General features: G+C 38.0%; 1 protein-coding gene across 3 annotated transcripts in view; it reads left to right on the top strand.

Moving 5' to 3' along the window:
* The first annotated feature begins 7,009 nt into the window (after positions 1-7,009).
* CP (ceruloplasmin) overlaps positions 7,010-26,861 on the top strand; it is an 80,276-nt gene continuing 60,424 nt past the window's right edge. For all 3 annotated transcript variants that reach the window (XM_024556306.3, XM_053918245.1, XM_053918244.1), the window contains exon 1: positions 7,010-7,359. In XM_024556306.3, coding sequence (XP_024412074.2) covers positions 7,214-7,359 — 146 coding nt within the window. In that variant the 5' untranslated portion in view covers positions 7,010-7,213. The remainder of the gene's footprint in view (positions 7,360-26,861) is intronic.

Below are 26,861 nucleotides of genomic sequence, written 5' to 3'. Positions count from 1 at the left end.
GATGGGAAGGGAGAGAGAAAGAGAGGAAGAGAAACATCAATGTGTGGTTGCCTCTCAAGTGCCCCCTACTAGGGACCCAGCCTGCAACCCAGGCATGTGCCACACCAGCCAGAGTTATAAACAATTTTTTAAAAGAGCAATAATATGCCTAAGTCTCTTTACTTTTAAATGAATAAACTACCATATTGATTTATTCTCCAAATTTGTTTGCAAGCCATCAGCCCTCTGAACCTAGTCATCTTTATGTAAACTGACAAAATGAAAGTTCTGAATCTGCGAATTGACAACCACACTCTGGACAGAATCCTTCCAAAGTGCACAGTCTGAGAGACCCAGCCTAACACTACCTGGAGCCATGCTCTGATGCGCTCAGGCCCACAGTGTATCTCTGTGTCTGACAGGCCTTTACTTGAATTCCAGCTGTGGGGTCTTGGACAAGGTATAAATACCTCTCTTATCCATTATGTCCTCATCTGTAAAATGAATACAATAATAATAATAATACTTTTGTGGTATTCTGTAGGCAAAGTAATGGCCTCTCAAAGATGTCCACATTCTAATTAAGATCATTAATCAACTCACTATAAAATAGATTATCCAGGATTGCTACAATGGGCCCTTAGTAGTGGAAGAGGAAAGCAGAAGAGAAAGTCAGAGTGATGCAAAGAATGAAGGACTTAACACGTTGTGTTGGCTTTGCAGATGGGAGGGGGCCATGACTAAGGAGTATGGGCAGTCCCTAGAAACTGGAATGGATCAGGAAATGGGTTCTCTCTTGGAGCTTCCAAAAAGGAATGCATCCCCACTGACACCTTGATTTTTAGCACAGTGAGACTCATGTGTCAGGCTTCTGCCATGCAGAACTATCAGATAATAAATTTATGTTGTTTTAAGCCACTAAATTTATGGCGATTTATTTCAACAGCAATAAAAAAGTGCTAATTGGCTGTTGTGAGGACTAAATGAAATAAAATTTTTAAAGACCTTGGATCTAGTGACTGTTATTACACTTTACATTTATTCACTCTTTCAGTATTTATTAAGCTATGTGTCAAGCACTATGCTAAGTGCCTGGATTTCAATACAAAACAAAGCACGGTCATTGGCCCCAAAGAGGCCCGGTCTAATAAAGGAGACTGTCATATAAACACAATTCTGATACAAAATATGTATCGATTGTTTTTAATTCTTTGTTCATATATTTTATTGATAGTGCTATTAGAGTTGTCCCATTTTTTTCTCTCCTTCATTCCCCTCCTCCTTGCATACCCCCTCCCACCAGCATTCCCCCCACCCTTAGTTCACGTCCATGGGTCATACATATAAGTTCTTTAGCTTCTCTATTTATATACTATTCTTAACCTTCCCCTCTCTATTTTGTACCTACCATTTATGCTTCTTGTGCTCTGTACTTTTTCTCCCATTCTCCCCCCTCCACCTCCCCACTGATAATCTTCCATGTGATCTCCATTTCTATGATTATTTTCCTGTTCTAGTTGTTTACTTAGTTTGCTTTTGTTTTTTAGGTTCAGTTGTTGATAGTTGTGAGTTTGTTGTCATTTTACTGTTCATAGTTTTTGATCTTCTTCTTTTCTTAGATAAGTCCTTTTAATCTTTCATATAATATGGACTTGGTTATGATGAACTCCTTTAACTTGACCTTCTCTGGGAAGCACTTTGTCTGCCCTTCCATTCTAAATTATAGCTTTACTGGATAGAGTAATCTTGGATGTAAGTCCTTGCCTTTCATGACTTGGAATACTTCTTTCCAGCCTCTTCTTGCCTGTAAGCTTTCTTTCAAGAAATTTGCTGATAGTCTTATGGGAACTCCTTTGTAGGTAACTTCTCCTTTTCTCTTACTGTTTTTAAGATTCTCTCCTTCTCTTTAATCTTGGGTAATGTAATTATGATGTACCTTGGTGTGTTCCTCCTTGGGTTCTACTTGTTTGGGACTCTCTGAGATTCCTGGACTTCCTAGAAGTCTATTTCCTTTGCCAGGTTGGGGAAGTTCTCCTTCATTATTTGTTCAAATAAGTTTTCAATTTCTTGCTCTTCCTATTCTCCTCCTGGCACCCTTATGATTCGGATGTTGGAACAGTTAAAGTTGTCCTGGAAGTTCCTAAGCCTCTCCTCCTTTTTTTGAATTCTTGTTTCTTCATTGTATTCTGGTCGAATGTTTATTTCTTCTTTCCTTCTGCTCCATATCATTGATTTGAGTCCTGGTTTCTTTCCCTTCCCTGTTTGTTCCCTGTATATTTCTCTTCATTTCACTTTGCACAGCCTTCACTTTTCCCTCCATTTTGTGACCATACTGAACCACTTCTGTGAGCATCCTGATTACCAGTATTTTGAACTCTGCATCTGATAGTTTGGCTATTTTTTCACCGTTTAGTTCTATTTTTGGAGCTTTGACCTACTCTTTCATTTGGGCCATATATATATATATATATATTTTTTTTTTTTTTTTTTTTTTGGTCTCAGCATTCCCATTACAAAGTAAGGGGCAGAGCCTTAGGTATTCACCAGGGTGGAGCAACCCAAGCACTGTGGCACTGTATGTGGGGGAGGGGTCTGAAAGGGAACAGTGCCGCTTGCTCAGCTCTGCTCTTTGCTGGCTTTCAGTCACTTCCCCTGCTACCCACAAGCAAATTGGGCCCTTCTGGTGCTGATTCCCAGGTGGGTGGGTTTGTGTACAGTCTAGGATCCTGTGGGTCACTCCAATGAACTCTCCTGTGAGGCTGGAAGTTTCTCTCATGGCTGCAACCCCCACAGATTTTTTCAGTCAGAGGTTTTGAGGCTTTATTTCCCCACGCTGGAACCCTGGGTTGTGAGGTCTGTCTCACTCCCCAGTTGTTCTTCCTAGTTTATCCACACACAAATGTGTGACTGCTGGGTCCACTAGCTGCTGCTTTCCCTGCATCCTCTCCACCCTGGCTGCCCATCTCCACCCCTTCTCCCAGTTTGAATGAATGTTTCTTGTTTAACTCCTTGGTTGTCTGACTTTCTGGCAGTTCTGGTTATTTTTTGTTTTTAAATTTGTTGTTTTCCTTCTTTTGGTCATGCAAAGAGGCAAAATGTATCTACCTACACCTCCATCTTGGCCAGAAGTCTGAATCTAATTTTTAATATTATGTAATGTTTTAACATCTGCGGGGAAGGGAGAAGGTAAGGGGAGCTTGCTAGTTGAGGAGAAACTGCCCCTCCCAGAGCCAGTTAATTCCTAGAGATAGTAAGCAATCTCTCAGTAAACCAGACTTTCATATGCAAATCAACTAATCAAAAGTCCATACCCTCAACCACTTCATTATCTAACTCTCACACACCAAGCCACTGTTTTCCCTTCCCTAAATCAACCACACCCAAGTAGCAGACAACTAGAGACAGTCCCTATTCCCTAAAGCCTGCTGGAATTATTAAAACTAGCCAATCCTAATCTGTTTTCCATGCCTTGCCTTTCCCACAGAAACCCCAATAAAGGCTGTAACTTATACTTCCTTTTTCCCCGACTTCTATTTCTGCCTCCTAAAAATATCCAGTGCCTCCTCCTGTGGCCCTGTATGACATGTGTGCCTCTCCAGTCTAGGAAAAGTGTGAGTGACAGCAAATTTTCTTTCAATGGCATTGGCCTCTTCATGTCATCACTCAGTCACCTTTATAAATTAAGACCTGGGCACAAATCAAAGTGTTAATTAAGTGTTATGCAGAATGTATTACCCAGAATGGCGGTATAGAAACAAGCGGTGGTATAGAAACAAGACAAGGAAGGAAAGTGCTTCAGGAAAGTCACACATTGATGTTCTATGTGATCAAGCCTCATGAATAAATATTCTTTAATTTTTTGTAAAAATAATTCTAGTATTGTGGTTCTCTTCCATTGTTAATAAATCATGTGCTTTGATTTCCACTCCATTCAATGTTGTGAGAGAACAGGACTAAATAAGTAGTTGGAATCCACATGCCATTTAAAAAGACCTCCTTTCCCATAGTACTGTAGATGTCAACACCATTAAGGCTGGCTTTTCCTGGATTAGAGTATGGAATTTCTCCCTTCCCCTGACTATGACCCCTCTGCATGTTTGGAAATGATGAGTAGGTCCTTGACCCACTCATGTGCAACCAAAGGGGATGGAGCTACCAAAGACCTATCTGTGTCATCATTCCCTAAATAATCATGAACTGACCAGCCTCGTTGTGTTTGACCTAACTGACCCACAGGTCAAGTCAGTAGACTCATTATCAAAGTTCTGTACGTGACCACACTCACCCATAAAATTCCAGAGTTACACAATTTTCTGTGAAAAAGATAGCACTGTGGTGGTCTAACTGGACATGGACAAAATGACCTGCTATTTTATACTTAACGTCTTTCTCTACCACAGAGTGAAAGGCTGTCCTTGTTTGTTTGGTTCTTAATACTTCTGAAACTCATGGGGGAGAGGCTGGAAGTCAGTTCTCACGGATCCACAGGACACTAGCAGGGAGAAGCAGGAATAGTGGAGGTAGTTTGTATCTTGCCAGACAGAAATAAAGCTGAAGCAATATTCTAGAAAATATGGCTGCTTCTTTGATGTTAACCAATATCAGCCCCAGAATCTTGATTGCTTAATGCAAGAAAGACTTACTCAGACCAGGAATTTTTAAGGTGACAAGAAAAAATGTGGAAAATGATTAAAACTTGTGCTATGTAACCCAGGTTACTAGATAGTTATCCTAGGCATACAATAATTATTTATAACCAACTATAAAGTATACCTGCTGTTCTGAAGTCAAAACCTGGCAGATGCAGCTAGGAGGACGAGCTGTTTGGTGCAGATTCCTCTCTTCTAGTTCCTGCAATGCTCTAAGTCTGCTGAGCCTCGCCACGTGGGCCTCCTGCCTTCTTGTCTCGCCCCTGTCTATGCTGGTCATGATGCATTTTTTTTAATGCAGAAATTCTCAATAGCAACATTATTCACAGTTCATTTTTACATACTAACTCTGAAATCCCCGCAAGGAGGTTTGTGGTGTCAAAGGACTCTGTCAAGGGCTCTTTGCTTATTATTCCCAGTGGTCTTCCCATCTTCTTTAGATGTGTCTGAGGCTCAGAGCATTTTCCCCACTTCCTGCGCCACACAGCTGCATGCTTTTTAATAGGAAGGGCAACTGTCACAAAACAGGACATAAATATGGACTTTACAACCCTTCCTGCATTCCCCCATAAAATGTTCGCTGCACTGGTCAGGGGTGTCGCAATTGAAACATCTTATTTCCCAAGTATGAGGAGAGCTGCAAGTGTTCATCCTGGAGCCCTCAGTAACTATCTGAGCAGTTTTTTAGGGTAGAATGTGATGGAACAAGTGACTTCAGATATTGTTGCTGTGCTCAGATCACCATCCTTTCAACCCACAGGGCTGAGTTTGAACATGGAGTAGAAGATGTGAAAGAAGTGCCCAGAAAGCTGCTGGCTCATACAAATGGCTTGGTGTCAATTAGAAACAAGTGTCCCCTTCCTCCGGGAGAATGAACTACTGAAAGACGCCCTGTCAGTGTGGGCCTATTCTTTTTAATGTAATTTAATTTAATTTTTAAATTATTGAATTTATTGGGGTGGCATTGGTTAATAAAATTTTATAGTTTTCAAGTTTACAATTCTACATTTTTTTTAAAAGAACAGCATCTTGCAAGGCACAGAGTTTGACCAGTGGAGTCTAGACAAGATTTTGGTCCCACTCAAGTGCTTTCAGTGGGCCAGGGTTGGGGGGAAGGGCACTATCATTTAAGGTGACTCTAGAACGAGGTCTTGGGACATCCTGGGTGTACTTTGACTCAGTTTTAAGTATCAAGACAATTAGTTGAGATTACTACTAGCATCTGAGAGGAACATGTCCATCATGTTCCTTAACATGGATCATGCAATGAATGTAAAACAGACCCCCGAGACGGGGATTTCAAAGATGAGGAAACTGAGGCTGTGGTCACGTATATTGCCTGATATCAAGTGGTGCCACCAGAGTGATCTTCATCCTGCTGTTTTCATTATTCTTCACTGATTTATTTTTCTTTGTAGCACTTACTGCTAATACTGGGTATTTCACTCTTTGTTTGTATATTGTCAGTTCCTATTAAGGGCAATGACTAAGTTGAAGAGGGTAGAGGTTCACTGTTTTGTCCCCAGTGCTTAGCAACGGGCAGGCCCCAGCACAGTGGGATCTCTCAGTAATGCTAATTAAGTAAACCAAATTGTTCAAACAGCAGGGTACTTTCTCCTAACCCAATCTCCCTCTTTAAACAACTTTTGGCAAATACAAAACTAACACATTGTGGCATTCTAAAGGAAAAGTTTATACTAACACAAAATATGCAGTTATCACCAGGACTTCCTTCAGCTAAGAAAAAGCTACCTTATATTTCTAGACAAACATGTCATGACTAAAGATAGACCATTAAAAACATTTTTTTCCCTAAAATTCACATCCATGTCAAAAGCAGAAATCCCGGGTTAATAAACTGGGCACTTTCTCACATTTACTAAGACTAACTTTTGCCTTTAAAGACACGTTGATTTATGTCTGATTTCTTTGATGATTGAAACAGAACTATCAACCTCCAATAGGCTCTGCTACTGATTTGCATATAGTAATACAGAATAACATGTAAACTTCCTATGCAGCTGTGTTCAGAGCTTACAGAATAAATAAGCCCTTCAAAATAAAATGTTTAGTTTTAGGTCCTTAAATTTGGCATGGTAAAGATCATGTTTCATGTTTTAAAGTTGCAAGTAAGTATTGCTAGACTTTTCAAAAGTAAAGAGCCACACGTTTTGATCCACTGTGCATAATTTTCATCCTGACTTATTAGAAGTTCATAGCTGCAGGGCATTGTACTGTGGCCTATTGTTGGAGGAACAAAAGAAGCATTTAGAGATGATCTCTGCCTTCCTGAAGTTTACACAAGGAGTGGAAGAAGCACAGAATTATGCAAACTCTAGTCGACCAGCAATAACTGTTGACTTTTATATGTAATCGGAGAAGGTTGGCAACAGGAAACTTTTTTTTTCTGGGATTACGAGAACTGAACTAAAACGTGCAAAATGTTATTTGCTTTAACGAACGGTTTACTCTTATGCAACATTAAATTGTGTCCATCAAGCAAATAAAGGAGGAGAGCCTTATTTATAAAACTGCCTGCTTCTGACTTCACTTCATTGCCTCTGGGGATCCAAGAGGGAAAAAAAATGAAGATTCTGTTGCTGGCTATTTTTTTGTTTTTATATAGCAGCACGACCTGGGCAAAAGATAAGCATTATTACATTGGAATTATTGAAACAACTTGGAACTATGCCTCTGAGAATGGGGAAAAGAAACTTATTTCAATTGACACGTAAGTCACTATTTTTATTGCTTATAAAGAAAATTTATAAATTATCAATTTAAAAATAAAGCCAAGAAGATGAAATATTTATTTAATTTGTCATGTACAGAAACTGCAGAATGTGGATTTGAAACTCAAGACACTTTAATAAATGTCCTCTAAATTCCTGGGGTTTTTTGAGAGTCAGCTCTATGCCTACCCCCTGGGTGCTAGGGAACAGGGGGGGTTTCTTATGACCTGTCCGGTTGTTACTGCGTCTCCCATTAGGGTTCAGTCCTTTTGTTTGTTTATGCAGACATTAGTTAATTTAAGTAATGACTGTATGACATTTATTACACACCATTTGTTGATTATTAGTGGTAAGAATAAAATGTTTGATCCTTTAAAACAAAATTTATCAAAACCAAATACAAGTTTAGCAAATATGACTGTGCCTAATATTTGTTGGGTGACTCTGGGCAGTTAATTAAATTGACCTCCCTCAGCCGCAACATCCTAATCTGTAAAGTGAAGAAAATAAGAATACCTAATAAGGTTGTTTGAAGAGTAAGTGCCTACAAAGCTATTAATACTGTGCTTTGATACATGTGCAAAAATATGAAATGTCCATTATGATGGGACCCCAAAACTCTATGTACTTGACTGTTTTTATGTTTCAGCTGAAAGCCTCCTTATTTCAAGCAATAGTTACCATACAGAAAAACAAGAGTATAGTTCTCCTTGAAGTTTTTATAACAAAAGTTTACCTATACTAAGGTCCTGATTTTTAAAATGCTAATAAACATTTATCACCAAAGGAAATTTTTAATTGAAAGGCAATATTCATTATATTTAAAAATGTGCCTTAATGATGATAAAACACAAATGACCCCAATGACTACCAGGTGCTAATACTGTATCTTTAAAAATAACTCAAGTATGCCAAATTTCATAATTGTAGACTGTTGGACATATAATATTCTTATTAATTTTATGTATGTTTAAAATTTTTCATAGTAAAAGATAAATGCATAGATGATAGTACTACCTAATTGTTATTAATTTAGTGATATACAGTAAGGAAGTTTCGTACCTAAAAAATAACTCATTGTAAATAAAGCTAATACATCATACAATTATTTTCTTAAATCTGGCTTGAAATAATATTCTCTTCTTAGGAGTATAACGTATTTTTATGGTCTTAGCAGAACAATCATTTGGCATGGATTCAGTATTTTCCTTGATTAAATGTAATATAAATTATATACAGTTTTTATAGGGAAACAAGACACATTTAAAAAAGAAGTACCGTCCTGCTCCACACTCCTGACCACCATCCTTCTGCCATTACTCATGATCAAAATCAAATCAGCTTTATTGGGCATAAACTCAGTACAAGACTGCCCCAAGCATGCTTCAATAAATGAGTCTCTAATTCTAGAAATCAGAGAACAGAAAAGAGAGGGAATTTGTGGAGAATTTTTCTCGGGGGTGAAAGAGTGGTGGGAAAGAATTTCTTTGTTTTTATACTGTCTGTGCTCGGTAGGTTACGCAACATTGGCTTGATAATCTCTTGTGGTTTCAGCAACAGCCTGGAGTCATGCAGACTCTAGATGGCACTGTTTATTCTGCCTGCGATTTCTTTTCACTACATCTGAATAGTGAATGTTGACCAGAGCTTCAGCAATTTTGCCAATATTATGCTAAAAGTTTTGTGGGAATGAACTTCGGTAGCAAGTTCTTGCATCCTTCTTTGTCTCCGAGGACCCGCATGTCCAGCTGTCTTAGTTAGGGTTCTTATAACAAAATGCCGCCAACTAGGTAGCTTATCCACAGTAATTTATTTCTCACAGTTCTGGAGTCTGGAAAGTTGTCCAAGATTAAAGCACCAGCATGGTCCTGTTCCAGTGAGAGCTCTCTTCCTGGCTCACGGCCTTTTCACACTGTTCTCACGCGGTGAAAGGGGCTAAGGATCTCTCTGGAACTTCTTTTCTAAGGTACTTACCCATTCATGAGGGTTCCATTCTTATGAACTAAGCACCTCCCAAAGGCCCCATCTTCTAATACCATCACATTAAAGGGTAGGATTTCAACATCTGAATTTTGAGAACATTAATATTCAGACTATAACACCAATCCAGTCAGCAAAGGATAATAAGATATCACTGGATATAACTAGCATCCCTTGTTGTGTGAAGGCTAAAGAAGTGGAGATGAATGGGCTGAAAAATAAGATGGAAAGAGTGCAAGATGGGTGTTAGGCAGAAAACTGAGTTTAAGCTGATAATGACCTTGAAGATCTGGGACAACTAAAAGGAAAATATATATTGAGATGATAGCAAAAGCATCCATTGCATTCACTGCTTTGTAGGTAGTACCTAGAACATAGGAGACACTAAATAAACATTTGTGAATAAATAAAAATAAATGATTAAGAGATATACATAAACCTAGAAAAAAATTATAGGGTGGGTTGTAAAAAAGTTTCACTTGCTCCTAATGTGGAGAGATTCACACTGAAGAATAGAGCAAAGTATGGAATGAAATAGAAAAAGTCAAAAGATACAGAAAGGAAAATGAGAATGACAATATGACATATGAAAACTTCTGGAATGAAGCAATAGCAGTAATAATAAGAATGACATTTATATCATTACAAGCCTATCTCAAGAAACAAGAGAAATTCCAAATAACAACCTAACTTTCTATCTTAAATAACTAGAAAGAGAAGAACATAAGCAACCCAAAGCCAGGAGAAGAATAGAAATAATAAATGTTAGAGCAGGACTGAATGAATTAGAGAACAAAAAAACTATATAAAAATTAATAAAACCAAGAGCTTGTTCTTTGAAAAGATTAATAAAATTGACTAACATCTGGCTAAACTCACTAAGGAAAAGAGAGAAGACCCATATAAACAAAGTCAAAAATGAAAGAGAAGTTTCCACAGACATCCCAAATATACCAAGGATCACACCAGAATACTGTAAAAGAGTACATGCCACCAAACTCAATAACTTAGAAAAAAATGGATAAGTTCCTAGGAATATATAACCTTCCTAGACTGAATCCTGAAAACTGGAAAATCTAAATGGACCAATGAACAGTCAGCAAATTGAAACAAACATCGAACCCTTTCCAAAAAGTCCAGAACCAGATCGCTTAACTAGTGAATGCTACCAAACATTCAAATATTTAATACTTACCTTTCTCAAACTCTTCAAAAAAATTGAAGAAGAGTCAATACTTCCTAACACATTTTGGTAATGTTGATACCAAAACCTGGCAATGATAATACACAATAAAAAGAAAACTATAGACCAATATCCCTGATGAATGTACATGCAAAAATCCTAAACAAAATACCAGCAAATAAAATACAACGATACATTAAAAAAATAATACAACATGATCAAGTGGGGTGCATTACAGGGCACAAGGATGGGTCAACACATGCGAATTGATCAATGTAATACACCACATTAACAAAACAAAGGATAAAAATCATATGATCTCATCAATGGATGTAGAAAAAGTATTTGATATGATGCAACACCCATTTATGATTAAAACACAATAAAATAGGTATAAAAAGAAAGTACCTCAGCATAATAAAGGCCACAAATGATAAACCCTCAGCCAATATCTGCTCAATGGTGAAGAATTAAATGCTCTTCCCCTAAAATCAGGAAGAAGTTGAGGATGCCCACTGTCACCACCCTTATTCAATACAGATCTGGAAGTCCTAGCCAGAGCAATCAGGCAAGAGAAAGAAATAAAATGCATGCAAATTGGGAAGGCAGAAGCAAAAGTGTCACTTTTTGCAGGTAATATGATTCTGTATATAGAAAACCCTAAAGACTCCACCAAAGCACTATTAGAAACAATAAACAAATATAGTAAACTTGCAGGATACAAAATCAATGTACAAAAACTCACAGCTTTCTTACATACCAAAAATGAAACTTCAGAAAAACAAATTTAAAAAACCATTTTTTTTGCCATTGCAACCAAAAGAATAAAACACCTAGAATAAACTTAACAAAAGATGTGAAAGACCTATATACTGAAAACTACAAAATATTATTAAAAGAGATTGAAAAAGATGCAATGAAATAGGAATATATTCTGTGTTCATAGATTGAAAGAATCAACATAGTTAAAATAGCCATATTACCCAAAGCAAAATACAGATTTAATGCAATCCCATTCAAAATCCCAATGTCATTGTTTTCTAAATTTGTTATTGTTGTTCAATTACATTTGTCCCCATTTCCCCCCATTGCTCTCCTCTGCCCTGCCCACACCCTCCCACACTCAATCCTCCCCTCACACTGTCCTTGTCCCTAGGTACTTTATAAATGTTCCTTACCTTGATCCTTCCCCTTCTTTCCCCAGTTATCCCCCTACCCTCTGGTCACTGTCAGTTTGCTCTTTATTCCCATGTCTCTGGTTCTGTTTTGCTTACTTATTTGTTTTGTTGATTAGGTTCCACTAGTAGGTGAGATCACACGGTATTTGTCTTTCACTGCCAGGCTTATTTTGTTCATATAATGCTCTCCAGTTCCATCCATGCTGTAGTGAAGGGTAGGAGTTTCTTCTTTCTTTCTGCTGTGTAGTATTCCATTGTGTAAATGTGCCACACTTTTTTTATCCACTCATTTACTGATGGGCACTTAGGCTGTTTCTAGCACTTGGCTATTGTAAGTAACATTGCTATGAACATTGGGGTGCTTAGGTTGTTTTGAATTGGCGGTTCAGAATTCTTAGGGTATAATCCCAGAAGTGGAATCACTGGGTCAAAAAGCAGTTCCATTTTACTTTTTTGAGGAAATTCCATACTGTTTTCCACAGTGGCTGCACCAGTCTGCATTCCCGCTAATAGTGTACTAGGGTTCCCTTTTCTCCACAACCTCGCCAACACCTGTTGTTTGTTGATTTGTTTATGATGGCCATTCTGACTGGTGTGTAGGGGTATCTCATTGTGGTTTTAATTTGCATCTCTCTGATGGCTAGTGATGCTGAGCATCCTTTCATAGTTCTCTGGGCCTTCTGTATGCCCTCCTTGGAGAAGTATCTGTTCAGGTCTTTTGCCCATTTTTAATTGGGTTGTTTGTCTTCCCAGTGTGGAGTCCAGTGAGTTCTTTATATATTTTGGAGATCAAACCTTTGTCAGAAGTATCACTGGCAAATATATTTTCCCATACAGTTGGTTCCCTTTCTATTTTGCTGATGTTTTCTTTAGCCATGCTTTTTAATTTGACCTAGTCCCATTTGTTTATTCTTTCCTTTATATCCCTTGCTCTTCTAGGGGACATATGGGTGAAAATATTGCTGCATGGGATACCTGAAATTTTCCTGCCAATATCCTCCTCCTAGGACTTTTATGGTGTCACAACTTATATTTAAATCCATATTAAGTTTATTTTGGCACATGGTGTAAGTTGGTGGTATAGTTTAATTTTTCTGTGTGTACTTGTCCAGATCTCCCAACACCATTTCTTGAAGAGGCTATTTTTACTCCATTTTATGCTCCTGACCTTTTGTAAAATATTAATTGAGCATAGAGACATGGGTTTATTTCTGGGCTATCTATTCTGTTCCATTAATCTATGTGTTGTTCTTATGCAAGTACCAGACTGTTTTGGTTACAGTGGTTTTGTAATATAGTTTGACACCAGGCATTGTGATCCCTCTCACTTTGTCCTTCTTTCTCAAAATTGCTGAGGCTATTCAAGGTCATTTATAGTTCCATATAAATTTTTGAAATGCTTTTTCTGTATCTGTGAAATATGTCATTGGTATTAGGGATTACATTGAATCTACAAATTGCTTTGGGTAGTATGGATATTTTAATGATGTTAATTCTTCAAATTCATGAACAGGATATATGCTTCCATATGTGTTCTTTAATTTATTTCTTCAATGTTCTATAGTTTTCGGAGTATAGGTCTTTTTTTTTTTATTGTTATTCAATTACAGTTGTATGCCTTTTCTCCCCATCCCTCCACCCCTGGAGTATAGGTCTTTTACCTCCTTGGTTAGGTTTATTCCCAGTACTTTATTTTTCTTTTTGCTATAGTAAATGGGATTTTTCCCCCCTAATTTCTGTTTCAGATATTTCATTGTTGGTATACAAAAATGCCCTCAGTTTCTGAATATTGACATTGTATCTTGCTGTTTTGCCAAATTCACTTATTAGGTCGAGTAATTTCTTGGTAGAATCTGTAGGGTTTTCTACGTACACTATCATGTCATCTGCAAACAATGACAGTTTTACTTCCTCCTTTCCAACTTGGATGCCTTTTATTTCTTTTTCTTGTCTGATCACTGGCTAGAACTTCCAATACTATGCTGAATAGAAGTGGTGAAAGTGGATACCCTCGTCTTGTTCCTGATTTTAGGGGGAAAGCTTTTCGGTTTTGCCCATTGAGTATGATGTTGGTTGTAGCTTTCTCATATATGGCCTTTATTGTGTTGAGGTATGCTCTTTTTACTCCCACTTTGCTGAGTGTTTTTATCATTAATGGGTGCTGGGCTTTATCAAACACTTTTTCAGAATTTACTGACATGATTATGTGATTTTTGTCTTTCCTTTTGTTTATGTAATATATTATGATTATTGATTTGTGACTATTATACAATTCTTGTATCCTTGGGATGAATCCCACTTGATCATGGTGTATGATCTTTTTAATGTACTGCTGGACGTGATTTGCCAATATTTTGTTGAGGATTTTAACATCTATGTTCATCAGAAATATTGACCTGTAGTTTTCTTTCTTTGTTGTGTCTTTAACTGGTTTTGGGATTAGGATGATGCTGGCCTCATAAAAAGAATTTGGGAGTTTTTCTTCTTCTTGGATTTTTCAGAATAGTTTAAGAAGGATAGAGGTTAGCTCTTCCTTAAATGTTTTGCGAAATTCTCCCATGAAACCATCTGGTTCAGGGCTTTTGTGTGTTGGGAGTTTTTTGGATTACTGCTTCAATTTCACTAGCTGTTTTCTGTCTGTTCAGCTTTCTGCTTCTTCTTCATTGAGTTTTGGAAGATTATATGTTTCTAGAAATTTGTCCATTTCACCCAGGTTTTCAAATTTCTTGGCAGGCATATAGTTGTTCATAATAATTTCTTACAATCCTTTGAATTTCTGTGGTATCTGTTTTAATTTCTCCTCTTTCATTTCAGATTTTATTTATCTGGGTCCCCTCTCTGTTTTTCTTGATGAATCTGTTAAAGGCTTGTTGATTTTGTTGATCTTTTCAAAGAACCAGCTCCTGATTTATTGATCCTTTGAATTGTTCTTTTAGTCTCTATGTCATTTAATTCTGCTTTGATCTTGATTATTTCCTTCCTTCTACTTACTCTGGGCTTTGTTTGTTGTTGTTCCTCCAGTTCTTGTAGATGTAGGGTTAGGTAGTTTATTTGAAATTTTTCCATATTTTTTAGGTAGGACTGTATTGCTATGAACTTCCCTCTCAGTACTGCCTTCATTGTGTCCCATAGGTTTTGGGATGTTGTGTGGTCATTTTCATTGTTTTCTGGAAATTTTTTTATTTCTTCCTTGATCTCATTGTTAACCCATTCATTGTTTAATAACATGTTATTCAGTCTCCATGAATTTCACTGTTTTTTAGTTTTTTACCTGAGGTTGGTTTCTAGTTTCAGGCCCTTGTGGTCAGAGAAAATACTTGATATGATTTCAATTATCCTGAATTTGTTCAGGCTTGTTTTGTGTCCTATCACATGGTCTATCTTTGAAAATGTTCCATGTGCATTTCAAGAGAATATGTATTTTGCAGCTTTGGGGTGAAAAGTTCTGTATATATCAATTAAGTCCATTTCATCTTGAGAATTGTTCAGTGCCACAATATCATTGCTAATTCTTTATTTGGAAAATCTATCCATTGTCGACAATAGGGTGTTAAAATTCTCTTCTATAAGTGTGTTGCTGTCTATATCTTTCTTGAAGTCCTCCAAGATTTTCCTTATATATTTGGGTGCTCCTGTATATTGGGTGCACATGTTTGAAATGTTGGTCTTCTTGATGGATTCTACCCTCAAGTATTAGGAAGTGTTCTTCTGTGTCTCTTTTCATGCCTTTGTTTTGAAATCTATTTTATCTGATATAAGTATTGCTACCCTGGCTTTTTTTTTCCTGTCCATTTGCTCGAAATATTTTTTTCCAACCCTTTACTTTTAGTCTGTATAGGTCTTTTGTTCTGAAGTGGGTCTCTTGTAGGCAACATATGTGTGGGTCATGTTTTCTTATCCATTCAGCTATTCTATGTCTTTTGATTGGAGCATTTAATCAATTTATGTTTTTATTATTGATAGGTACTTATTCATTGCCATTTTTCCCACTTGTACCTGTGTTCTTCTCTCTCACTCTTTTTCTTCATCTTCTTAAAGCAGTCCCTTTAGCATGTCTTGCCATGCTGGTTTGGTGGAGGTGCATTCTTTTTGCCTTCTTTTTTTCTGAGCAACTCTTTATTTTGCCTTCCATTTTAATTGAGAGCCTTGCTAGGTAGAGTAGTCCTGGTTGCAGGCCTTTTCTTTTCATTACTTGGAATATTTCTTGCCATTGCCTTCTGGCTTGAAGTGCTTCCATTGAGAAATCAGCTGCTAGCCTTATCAGAACTCCCTTGTATGTTATTCCTGTTTCTCCTTTGCTGTCTCTTAGACTCTCTCTTTGTCTTTGAATTTTGCCATTTTAATTATGATGTGTCTGGGCATGGACCTCTCAGGATTCATCTTGATTGGGAACCTCCATGCTTCCTGGACTTATGTGACTTATCAAAGTTTTCTGTTATTGCTTTTTCTTTTCTTTTTTTAAAGGTTTCATTTATTTATTTTTAGAGCAAGGAGAAAGAGAGGGAGAGAAACATCAATGTATGGTTGCCTCTCATACGCCCCAAACTGGGGACCTAGCCCACAATCCAGGCATGTGCCCTGACTGGGAATTGAACTGGTGACCCTTTGATTCTCAGGCTAGCACTCAATCCACTGAGCCACATCAGCCAGGGCCTGTCATTACTTTTTCAAACAGGTTTTCTATCCCTTGTTCCTCTACTTCTCCCTCTGTATCCCTATTATATGGATATTATTACATTTCATGTTGTCCTGAAGTTGCCTTAACCCCTCTTCATTCTTTTTGAATTTTTTCCTTTTCTTGCTCTGTCTGGGAATTTTTTTCTACCTTGTAATCCAGCTCACTGGTTCAATCCTCTGCTTCATCTAGCCTGCTTTTAATTCCTTCTACTGTGTTCTTCAATTCATAAATTGTATTCTTCATTTCCTCCTCACTCTTATTGATAGTTTCTATGTCCTTTTTCATGTTGATGTTGTTTGAAGTAATTTCCTTGTAGCTTCCCTGTAGTTTTTTATAATTCTCACTGAGTTCATTGAGCTTCCTAATGGCAATTGTTTTGAATGCAGTGTCTGATGGTTCACTTGTCTCTATTTGATTTAGCTCTCTTTCTAGGGATTCCTCCTTTCCTTTCAGTTGGGGGTTGTTTCTTTGTGCCCCCATTTTAGTGGAGACTCTTCTTGTTTATTTCTGCTTCTTATATTGATATGCTTTGACTCTCTTGTCTTTGTGGTGTGGACTTCTATGGTAGAAGAACTGTGGGATTCAGTGGTGCAGTCTCCTTGATCTCCTGAACTTGAAGCTCTTGGGATGCCTTTTATGCCCTTTATGTTGGCTCTCTGGATGTAATTGGGTTTTGATTGTTGTTGGTCATTCTTTGTTGGGTCCTTCCCTCCAGATGGCTGACTGAGGGTCACTCCATCCACTACATCTTGTATGTTGTTGTGCAGGTGTTGCCAGAACAAAACCACACAGCCCAGGAAACAAACCCACAGCTGCAAAAATAACTCCTACCCACAATCCCACTATCAATAGCAAATGAACTAGTATTAATAAGGGTGTAAAGAGATTAAAACTATTATAAGAAAGGAGAAATGAGTGAGAAGACTAACTGAAAGAAAAAATGATTTGAGAGGGTAGAGGGAGGAGCACTAATAAAAGTAGGGAATCAGTACATTGCAAAGAGAGAAAGTAAACTTTACAACACAAATAACAAAAGGGAATAAAGAAGGAAGAATGGAGTAAGAGAAGGGAAGCATACACTATTAGGTTTAGACAGAAATTTTAAAAAAATAAAGTGAGAGAAAGAAAAAGGAAAAAAGTAAATAAATAATAAAAAACAGGAACCATATTGGAGAAAAAGACCCACCACAGCACTATCAACAACAAGTGAGCTAAGATTCATATAGCTGGGATGGGAATAAGAGAGAAAAAAGAAAGAAAGAAAAGCTTAAGAGATGTCTATAGGAAAGGAAAGTGATTTTGAGATGATGGAGGGAGAGGAAATACTAAGAATAGGGAAGGAAAACCAGGCTAAAACAGGGAAAAATTAAAATTTGAGGTGAAAAAATAATAGGCAGGATGAAGACAGAATGGAGTAGGAGAGAAGGATGGTAAAATTTGAGATTTAGAATACAAAAATAGTGAAGATCTAGGGATAAGATTGAAAAAAATGCAACAACTACCCTATGCACAGCTGAGAAGCAAAGATTGATAAAGGTGGAGAGAGCATGTGGGTATTTTAAGAGTGGGGAAAAGAATGTGAGATGACCGTTGAGAAGAAAATTGATTTTGAGAGGCTGGACAGGGGAGAAATAATAAGAATGTGGAATGGAAACAAGTTGTAGCAAGAGAAGAAACAAAATTTAAAATGAAAATAATAAGAGGAAAGAAGAAGGTAAAATTGGGGTGAGAGAAGGGAGGAACAAAATATGAGAATTGAAATAAACTATAAATAAAATCTAGTGATTAATATAAACAAATTTGAAGGACCAGAAATTAATGTCAAAAAACTATGCTGGAAACACAATATTGCAAATCATGGAGAAGACCATGGTGGATTTCATCTCAGTAGCATCTAGTATTTACCACTGTTTTTTCTTTGTGGATCTGCCTCTGATGAAGTCAGATGGTGTCCCAGTCTTGACTTAGGCAGCTTGTTCACGACTACTAGGGATCTACCACCTGTTGCTGTCTCCTTCAGTTGTTAACCTAGTCACTCTGCAATCATCTGTCAGGCTTGAGCTCCACAGGGTAGGGCACAGTAACTCCTAGGGTAGGGCTATTGCTTCCCCTCAGGCTGATGCCACTGTAGGAAAGTGGTCTGCCTGAGCAAGATGGCTCCTGCAGTATGGGGGATGACTCAGCACCAGGATCCTGGTGGCTGCTCTCTCAGTTCTCTCCCCAAAGCCACCATCCCCAGTCTCTCCTCAAGCATCTCAAGTCCACTCCCTTTGGCAGAGCCCAGAGTAAGTGGCTGCATATGAAAATTTATGTGTTGGCCCTTTAAATGGCTCTCTGCATCTCCAGCCATCCATCTCTGGCAGAGAGAAACCCTGATGCTTTTCCCAGCTGGATGCTACCTGTGTACTTTTTGGGCTCTGGTGCTACAGGGTACAGATCCCAACTTAGGGTTTAGATCCCACACTTTTCAGGAGGATCCCCCTGGCCACTGAAATTTCCCTCTGGCACTTTAGCTGCCACCCATGGTCTTCCAGCCAGCCCTCTGGTGTTTCCTCTGCACTCCCCACCAGACACATTGTGCTGAACCTGTTTCTTTTCTCTGTGGTTATAAGGCTTCTCTCCCACTATTGTTCAGTTGTTTATTTCCAAATGATTTTCCTACAATTCAGTTGTAATTCCATATTGGTCCTGGGAGGTTAGTGTAACTTCCACTCACCCTTCTGCTATCTTGTTTCTCCCCCAATGTCATTTTTTAATGAAACAGAACAAAAAAAAATCATCAGATTTGTATGAAACTACAAAAGACCCCAAATAGCCAAAGCATTCCTGAGAAAAAAGAACAAAGCAGGAAGTATCACACTACCTGACTTCAAATTATACTAAGAGCTACACTAATCAAAACAGCATGGTATTGGCAGAAAAGCAGACACACAGACCAATGGAATAAAATTCAGAACTCAGAAATTAAACCACATATATATTGGCAGATAATTTTTGACAAATGAGCCAGAAACACACAGTGGAGAAAAGAAATCCTCTTCAATAAACAGTGCTGGGAAAATTGGAACATCATATGAAAAGAATAAAAACTAGATTACTATTTGTCTCCAGGTACAAAACTTAATTCAAAATATATCAAAGACCTAAATATAAGATCTGAAAGAAGTCATTACATAAATGAAAACATAGGTGCTAAACTTATGGACCTTGATCATAAAGAACATTTTATAAATTTGACCTTGAAGGCAAGGGAAGTAAAGGCAAAAATAAATTAATGGGACTAGATCAAAGTAAAAAGTTTCTGCACAGCAAAAAAACCCAACAACAAAACAAAAAGGCATCTGGCAAATGGGAGATGATATTTGCAAACAACAGCTCTGACGAGGGGTTAATATCCAAAACATATAAACAACTTGTATAACTTAACACCAAACATACAAACAATCCAGTTGAAAAATGGGCAGAGGACTTGAACAGATAGCTCTTCCAAGACTTACAGTGGCCAACAGATATATGAAAAGATGCTCAACTTCACTAACTATTTAGAAAATGTGAATTAAAACTACAATGAGACACCAACTCACATCTGTTAGAATGGCTATTATCAACCTGACAGGTTATAAGAAGTGTTGGAGAGGTTGTGGAGAAAAGGGAACCCTCATTCACTGCTGGTGGGAGTGTAGACTGGTACAGCCACCATGGAAAACAATCTGATGGTTCCTCAAAATTTTAAGAATAAAGTTACCATATGAACCAGCAATCCCTCTCCTGGGTATCTACTCAAAAAAACCCCAAAACATGTATTTGCAAAGATATATGCACCTCTAAATTCATTGCAGTGTTATTCATGGTGACAAAGACATGGAACAACTAAAATGTCCTTTAATGGAGGATTGGATATAGAAGATGTAGTACATATATACTATGAAATACTACTCAGTCATAATGTTACGGATCAGACCAGGGCGGCAGGGGGGTGGGGGGTGGGGATGATATACTATTACCGAATGGACCCACCCTTGTGCTCCGGGGTCCACCCCTGTACTAGGTTCGCCTTGTCTGCCACCAGGGAAAGACATCTCTCAATGCCAGAGATTGGTAAAAAGGAAAGGGATTATTTATTTAAAAGGTTATACAGACTTAGAGTAATGAATTAATGTCTTCATTAAAAATACTAAAGTCCTTTAGAATACCCACAAATGCACAGTCCTTCCTTCTCCCCTCTGCCCAATCTGGGGTACCATATCTCAGGAAAAGAAGTAGAAGTCAGTGGTTTAGGCAGCCCCTCAGTTCTGGCGCCATCAGCTGTGTTGCCGCCCCAATTTCCCGTTAATCCAAAACCATGTGGCACCTTCTCATGGCCTACCACCAAGAATCCTTTCACCCCTTTCCTTCCAGGCAGTCTCTCCTGCTTCCTAAGCCACGTGGCAAAAAGGGAGCACCCTAAAGCTGCACAGTCCCAACTTTCACCAAAGCCGTGTGGTCCCCCAAAAGAAGCCCAGCATGGCTGCCACACCTGGGTTGAAATCCCAGCGCCAGTCTTCCTCTGCAGCCCCATTTCCCACTCCTCCCACGTTCAGTTACACCTGCCAGCATTCCCATATTCTTCCAGCTCTACTGGTCTGCCATAGTAAGTCTGGGCAGGTGTGGCCCCATGGCATGGAGCCGATCATCTCCAAGCTCTCACACAGGCACTGTAACCAGGAGGAGTTACCTCCCAGTTACATTATGGGTTGAAGTCACTCCCATCCTCCTGGCTCAAAGCATGGCCACAGCTGTTTAACATATCTAGGAAACCAGTTAAAGGTTATTGATATATTAAATGACCATTCTAGAGGTTATCTGCAAAACTGCTGCTATTCAAAACAACTCTCAATGGCCCTACTCCATGCGTCCCATCCCCCAGCTCAGACTTGTGAGGGTGAGGACATCCTATATATACATATTTTTTCTAACATTTCCTGGACACCCTGAATTCTGGACCCCATTGCAAATCCATATTTGGAGGCCCCCCTTGGCAGCACCCTGTTACAATAACAAAAGATGAAATACTGCCATTTGTGACAACATGGCTGGACCTTGAGAATATTGTGCTAAATGAAATAAGTCAGTCAGAAAAAGCTAAGAACCATGTGATTTCACACATATGTAGGATAGAAAACTAAAAATCATGGACACAGACAGCAGTATGCTGGTTACCAGAGGGAAGGGGTGAGGAAATGGTGAAGGGTGGAGGGGGCCTAACATATGCTGAAGAAAGATGGTTTGACTTTGGGTGGTGGGCACACAGTGCAATATATAGATCTCATATCATAGAAATGGACACCTGAAACGTATATGATCCTGTTAACCAAAAAATTTAATTAAAAATTTTATTTAAACATGCATCATATTAAAGCAAAAAAAAAGTCAGTTTATGGAATTATACATAGCATTAGTGAAACTGAAAACATTGGCAGACATTAAAAGAAAGAAATGTACGGATTTTTAAAAACATTTTATTTATTCATTTTTAGAGAGGGGGAAGGGAGGGAGAAAGAGAGGGAGAGAAACATCAATGTGTGGCTGCCTTTCACATGCCCCCTACTGGGGACCAGCCCTCAACCCAGGCATGTGCCCTGACTGGGAATCGAACCAGCAACCCTTTGGTTCGCAGGCCACCATTCAGTCCACTGATCCATACCAGCCAAGTCCTATATGGATTTTTTTAACTAGAAAAACAGTTTACTTCTCTTGTATTAATACCAATGATATTCACTTCTAAAGGAATGAGGTCAAAAGTAATTTTTTTATATTTCTGAAAATTTTTTAATTTTCTAAGGTAAGTACCTTATCTGTCACTTTCATAAATTAATAAATAGTTAAAGATTCTATAAATATAGTTTTCTGCTCCTAAATAATTTATATTTAAATAATAATGACAGACATACAAAACAATTACTAAGCACAATAGTCTGTGCTGGCCCTATAGTAATCTATAGTAGGCATTAATTAAATATTTTCTGTGTTTATTGTCTATATAATGGCAACAAATAATACTACTCCTGTTATCTTCAGGTAAACTTTTTCCCCTGGTGACACAGAAAGCTAGAAGTAAGTGAAAAATCTTTAAGCGCAAGAACAGTTACCACAACACCCTTTTACACTGAGTTTGTAGGCTCGCACTCAGGCTCAGTGTCCCTTCTTTAAACACAGTTCCTACAAAGTTCATTACCTAGCTTTCCAGCTTGTCGTGGGTGTGAGAAATAAACCAGAAATGGTGACCATGTCATTATAAGCAAAATCAATGTCTAAGAAGTAATGGCAACTCAAATTCTAGCCAAAAAATTAGGGAATGAAGAATGAACTAAAAACATTTCACCCTATAGTATAATAATAAGTATTAAAATTATGATTATGAGTGATCAGAATACCAAAAGAAGTCAATAAATATTATATTTACTATTATTATGAGAAAAGTTAATTTTTAAAGTATCCCCTGTTTAAGCAAATTGGGCAGCAAACAAAATATTTTTTAATAAAAGATTTTCACTGAAGGCATTCACTTTATCCCTTCAAAAATGGTCTTAAAATTTTTATATGATTAAAAAGTTACAATTATTAGCTAACATAATCTGGAAAAGTCAGTTACAATCACTCATACTCCAAAGTTGCCAAGTAAAAAAAATTGCAAGCAATAGCTAGTGAGGTACAAATACTTTATGCAGAGCAGCCTGCGTGAAGGAGCTAATTAAATAGCTCTAGCATTTCACACTTCTAAGCTCTGAGATTTATTATCACAATTGTTATTTCCCCTGAGAACGGCCTCAAAAGAAAGTTGACACTAGATACTGTGTTCATGTTCTGCCGGTGGAGTAAAACTTGTTAGGACCTATAATCCGAGTCTTTGTCTACCGGTTAATTTCTGACTGTTTTCCTTGTGATTCCTTTGTGCAGCAGGCAGAGTTTTTTAAATGGTGTCCAAAGATGCCTTATCCCAAATCTCTGCAATATCATGAGATATCCCGCCCATGATTTGTTATATTCAATGGCACCGTTGACTTTAAAATAGGGTGGGCCTAAGCTAAAGCTGAGGATTCTCCAGCGGAAGATGAGAAAGTCAGAAAGATTCAAAGAGATTTGAGGATTCAACAAACTGTTGCTGACTAGATGATAGAATGAGACACTTGAGAAGGAATACAAGGAACTGGGAGAGGTCCTACGCTGACAGCCAGCAATGAAACAAGTGTTTCAATCCTGCAAACACAATGAACTGAATTCTGCCAACAACGAGGGTGAGACTAGGAGTGGGTTTTCCCACACAGCACTCAACCAGCCAATACCTTGTGAGAACCTGAGCAGAGAACCCAGTCGTGCCATGCCAGAACTGTGAAATAATAAATGAATGTTGTTTTAAGCTGCTGTGTCCTAACTTGTTATGCAGCAATAGAAAACTCATATGCTATGTCTCAATTAATGAAGCCAAGAATCCAGAAACTTTTCACGTATTAGTTACCACATTTTAGTAACCATAATAAATATAAAGCAAGACCCCTTGAGTGCATTATGAAATTTTATGGAAGGGAGTAGTATTATTATTATCATTCTAAGGCAGTATAAAATTATTTTAAATTTCCCTACCATTAAAAATTCACTTATAGGTGTTGGCTATAGGATTATAGAAACTGAGGGACAAAAAAAAAAAAAAACAACCCAGGAAGGATGTGATTACTTAGACAGGGACACAGCTATCCCAATGAATAGAAGGGAGCATGTTATAGTTGCCAACAGGAAGAACTGCAATTAATGTGAGTTATTTTTTTGGTTCAAAGAACAACTATAATAGATTCTTTTGATGGAGTATCTGACTGGCAAACTTCCCGCACTCTTCCAGTAAATGACCCTTTGTCCCCAGGCTGTGCTCTTGTAATTTAATAGAAATTCCCCAAAGACCCGCCGATGTTCATTTGGAAGCAGAACATAAACAAATACCCCTCCCCTAAAGCATCACATGATGTGAAATATTTCTCAATTTGGTTAAGACTTCATTTTGTTTCTCCACAAAAGACAAGATGTGAAACATATTTTACATATTGCTATGTATATAAAAGGAGTTCTGAGTTTTAAAAACCTTGAATATATTAAAACTTCAGATCAACCATTTGAAAAATCATTTTCAATCCCCTCCCCCTGAAATCATTGTGTACAAAAAACCACAAAGCTTAGGCAATGCTCCTCCTATTTCAGGAAATAATTAATATGGGGGAATTTTAATGCTTTAAAACTTTTTATCAAAGCCCGTTCTATTGAAATGGGATGTGACTAAGTGCTTTAGAGTCACTTTTAGAAAATATAAATATGCACTGCATTTATTTTTAAATTTTTATTATATTTTTTCCATTACCATTTAGTCCCCTTATACCTCCCTTCCCCCAGCAATCACCACACTGTTGTCCATGTCTATGAGTCCTTTTTCCTTTTTGCTCTATCCCTCCACCCCCTAACATCTCCCCCACTAGTTGTCATCTGTTCTCCATCTATGAGTCTGTCTCTGTTTTACTTGTTAGTTCAGTTTGTTCCTTAGATTCCACATACGAGTGAAATCATATGGTATTTGTCTTTCTCTGACTGGCTTATTTCACTTAGCATAATATTCTCCAGGTCCATCCATACTCTTGCAAAAGGTACAATTTTTTTTGTTTGTGTTTTACAGCTGAGTAGTTTTCCATTGTGTAAATGTCCCATGGTTGCTTTATCCATTCATCTGTCGATGGACACTTGGGCTGCTTCCACACCTTGGCAATTGTAAATAACACTGCAATGAACATAGGGGTGCTTATATTATTTTGAATTAGTGTTTTGGGTTCCTTCAGATATATTCCCAGAAGTGGGATTGCTGGGTCAAAAAGCAGATCCATTTTTAATTTTTTAAGGTATCTCCATAGTGCTTTCCACAGTGGCTGCACCAGTCTGCATTCCCAGCAACAGTGCAAAAGGGTTCCCTTTTCTCCACATCATTGCCAGAACTTCTTGTTTGTTGATTTATTGATGATAGCCATTCTGACAGGTGAAAGAACATATCTCATTGTGGTTTTAATTTGCATTTCTCTGATGATTAGTGACACTGATCATATGTCTACTGGCCATCTGTATGTCCTCTTTGGAGAAGTGTCTCCCAGTTCCTTTGCCCAATTTTTAATTGGGTTGTTTGTTTGTTTTGGTGTTCAATTTTGTAAGTACTTTATAAATTTTGGATGTTAATCCCTTATCAGATGTTTCAGTGAATGGGTTCTCCCATTCTGTGAGTTCTCTTTTTATTTTATTGATGATTTCCTTTGCTGTACATACCACTGTATTTAAATGAAGCTTTAAAAATGAGAGCTATTCAACCCTGGCTGGGTAAATCAGTTGGTTAGTGTTGTACCAATATGCCAAGGTTGCGGTCTGGTCAGGGCACATACCAATGACCAATAATTCATAAATAAGTGGAACAACAAATCAATAGTTCTTTCTCTTTCTCTCTCTTCTACCCTCTCTTTCTCTAAAATCAATCAATAAAAAAAGATTTGAGAGCTATTTTTAAACTATGGCCTTATGTGAGATATGTATCAACAGGACATGGCTATTTTATTACTGGGCTATTATGTTACTATAATATATATGTTACTATATATATTAGTATACATGTTGTTATATATACAGTTACATATATATTACTATATATATGTGTGAGTATTGCTAGGGACCAATCTCCTAGCAATAGGAGTGTACAGAGACTGGGGAAAATTTACCCCGGGGTTTAGGTGCAGCCTGTGAGATCAAGTGGCCCAGGCTCTTCTGATGGCACAGAGAGTGCTGCATCTTCACTCTGCAGGCTTTGCTGCCACAGCTGTGTGCCTGACTGGAATGGGACTCTTGATTAGCTCCTGTCAGCGGTATGGACTGGATGAAGCTGTCTGCATCTCAGTGGTCTGCAGCGCCTCAGAATTTTGCTGTTTGTTAAAACATCTGTTTATTAAGAACATCCCTGTTGCTAGCAATGCTGTAATTTAGGAGGCAGGGGGGATTCACATCCCTGTCCTGCGGTTTTTCCATGCGTTTTGATGTCCTTGAAGACTCTCTGAGCCTGCGTGAACGTTTCTTTCTGTTTTGTTCTAACAAAATGGAAACTGCAACAAACAATTAGAAAATGAAGACAAATGGAAATTATGGCATAAACATGAATCTGCCACTCCATATTGGATCCAAAGATGTTACTTTATTTTTCTAAACTTTTTGCTTGGCCCTCCTCCCACCAGCATGGGAAAGGGGGCTCCATCTCATTCGTTTTTAAGTGAACAATTTGAGAATCTTCGGGTTTACACAAGCCAGGAGAATTTGGGTGTTTGGTGTATGATACCAACTATGATACGCTCATTAGCAAAGCCCCCTGGTCAACCCAGAGCACAACGTCTCTGCTATTCTCAGCACCTGCTCCTGCTGCCGAAACTCAGCCACCATGAC

Source organism: Desmodus rotundus, chromosome 2 (assembly GCF_022682495.2).
Source record: "Desmodus rotundus isolate HL8 chromosome 2, HLdesRot8A.1, whole genome shotgun sequence".
Classification (NCBI taxonomy): domain Eukaryota; kingdom Metazoa; phylum Chordata; class Mammalia; order Chiroptera; family Phyllostomidae; genus Desmodus; species Desmodus rotundus.
This window is presented reverse-complemented; position numbering and strand designations above follow the sequence as displayed.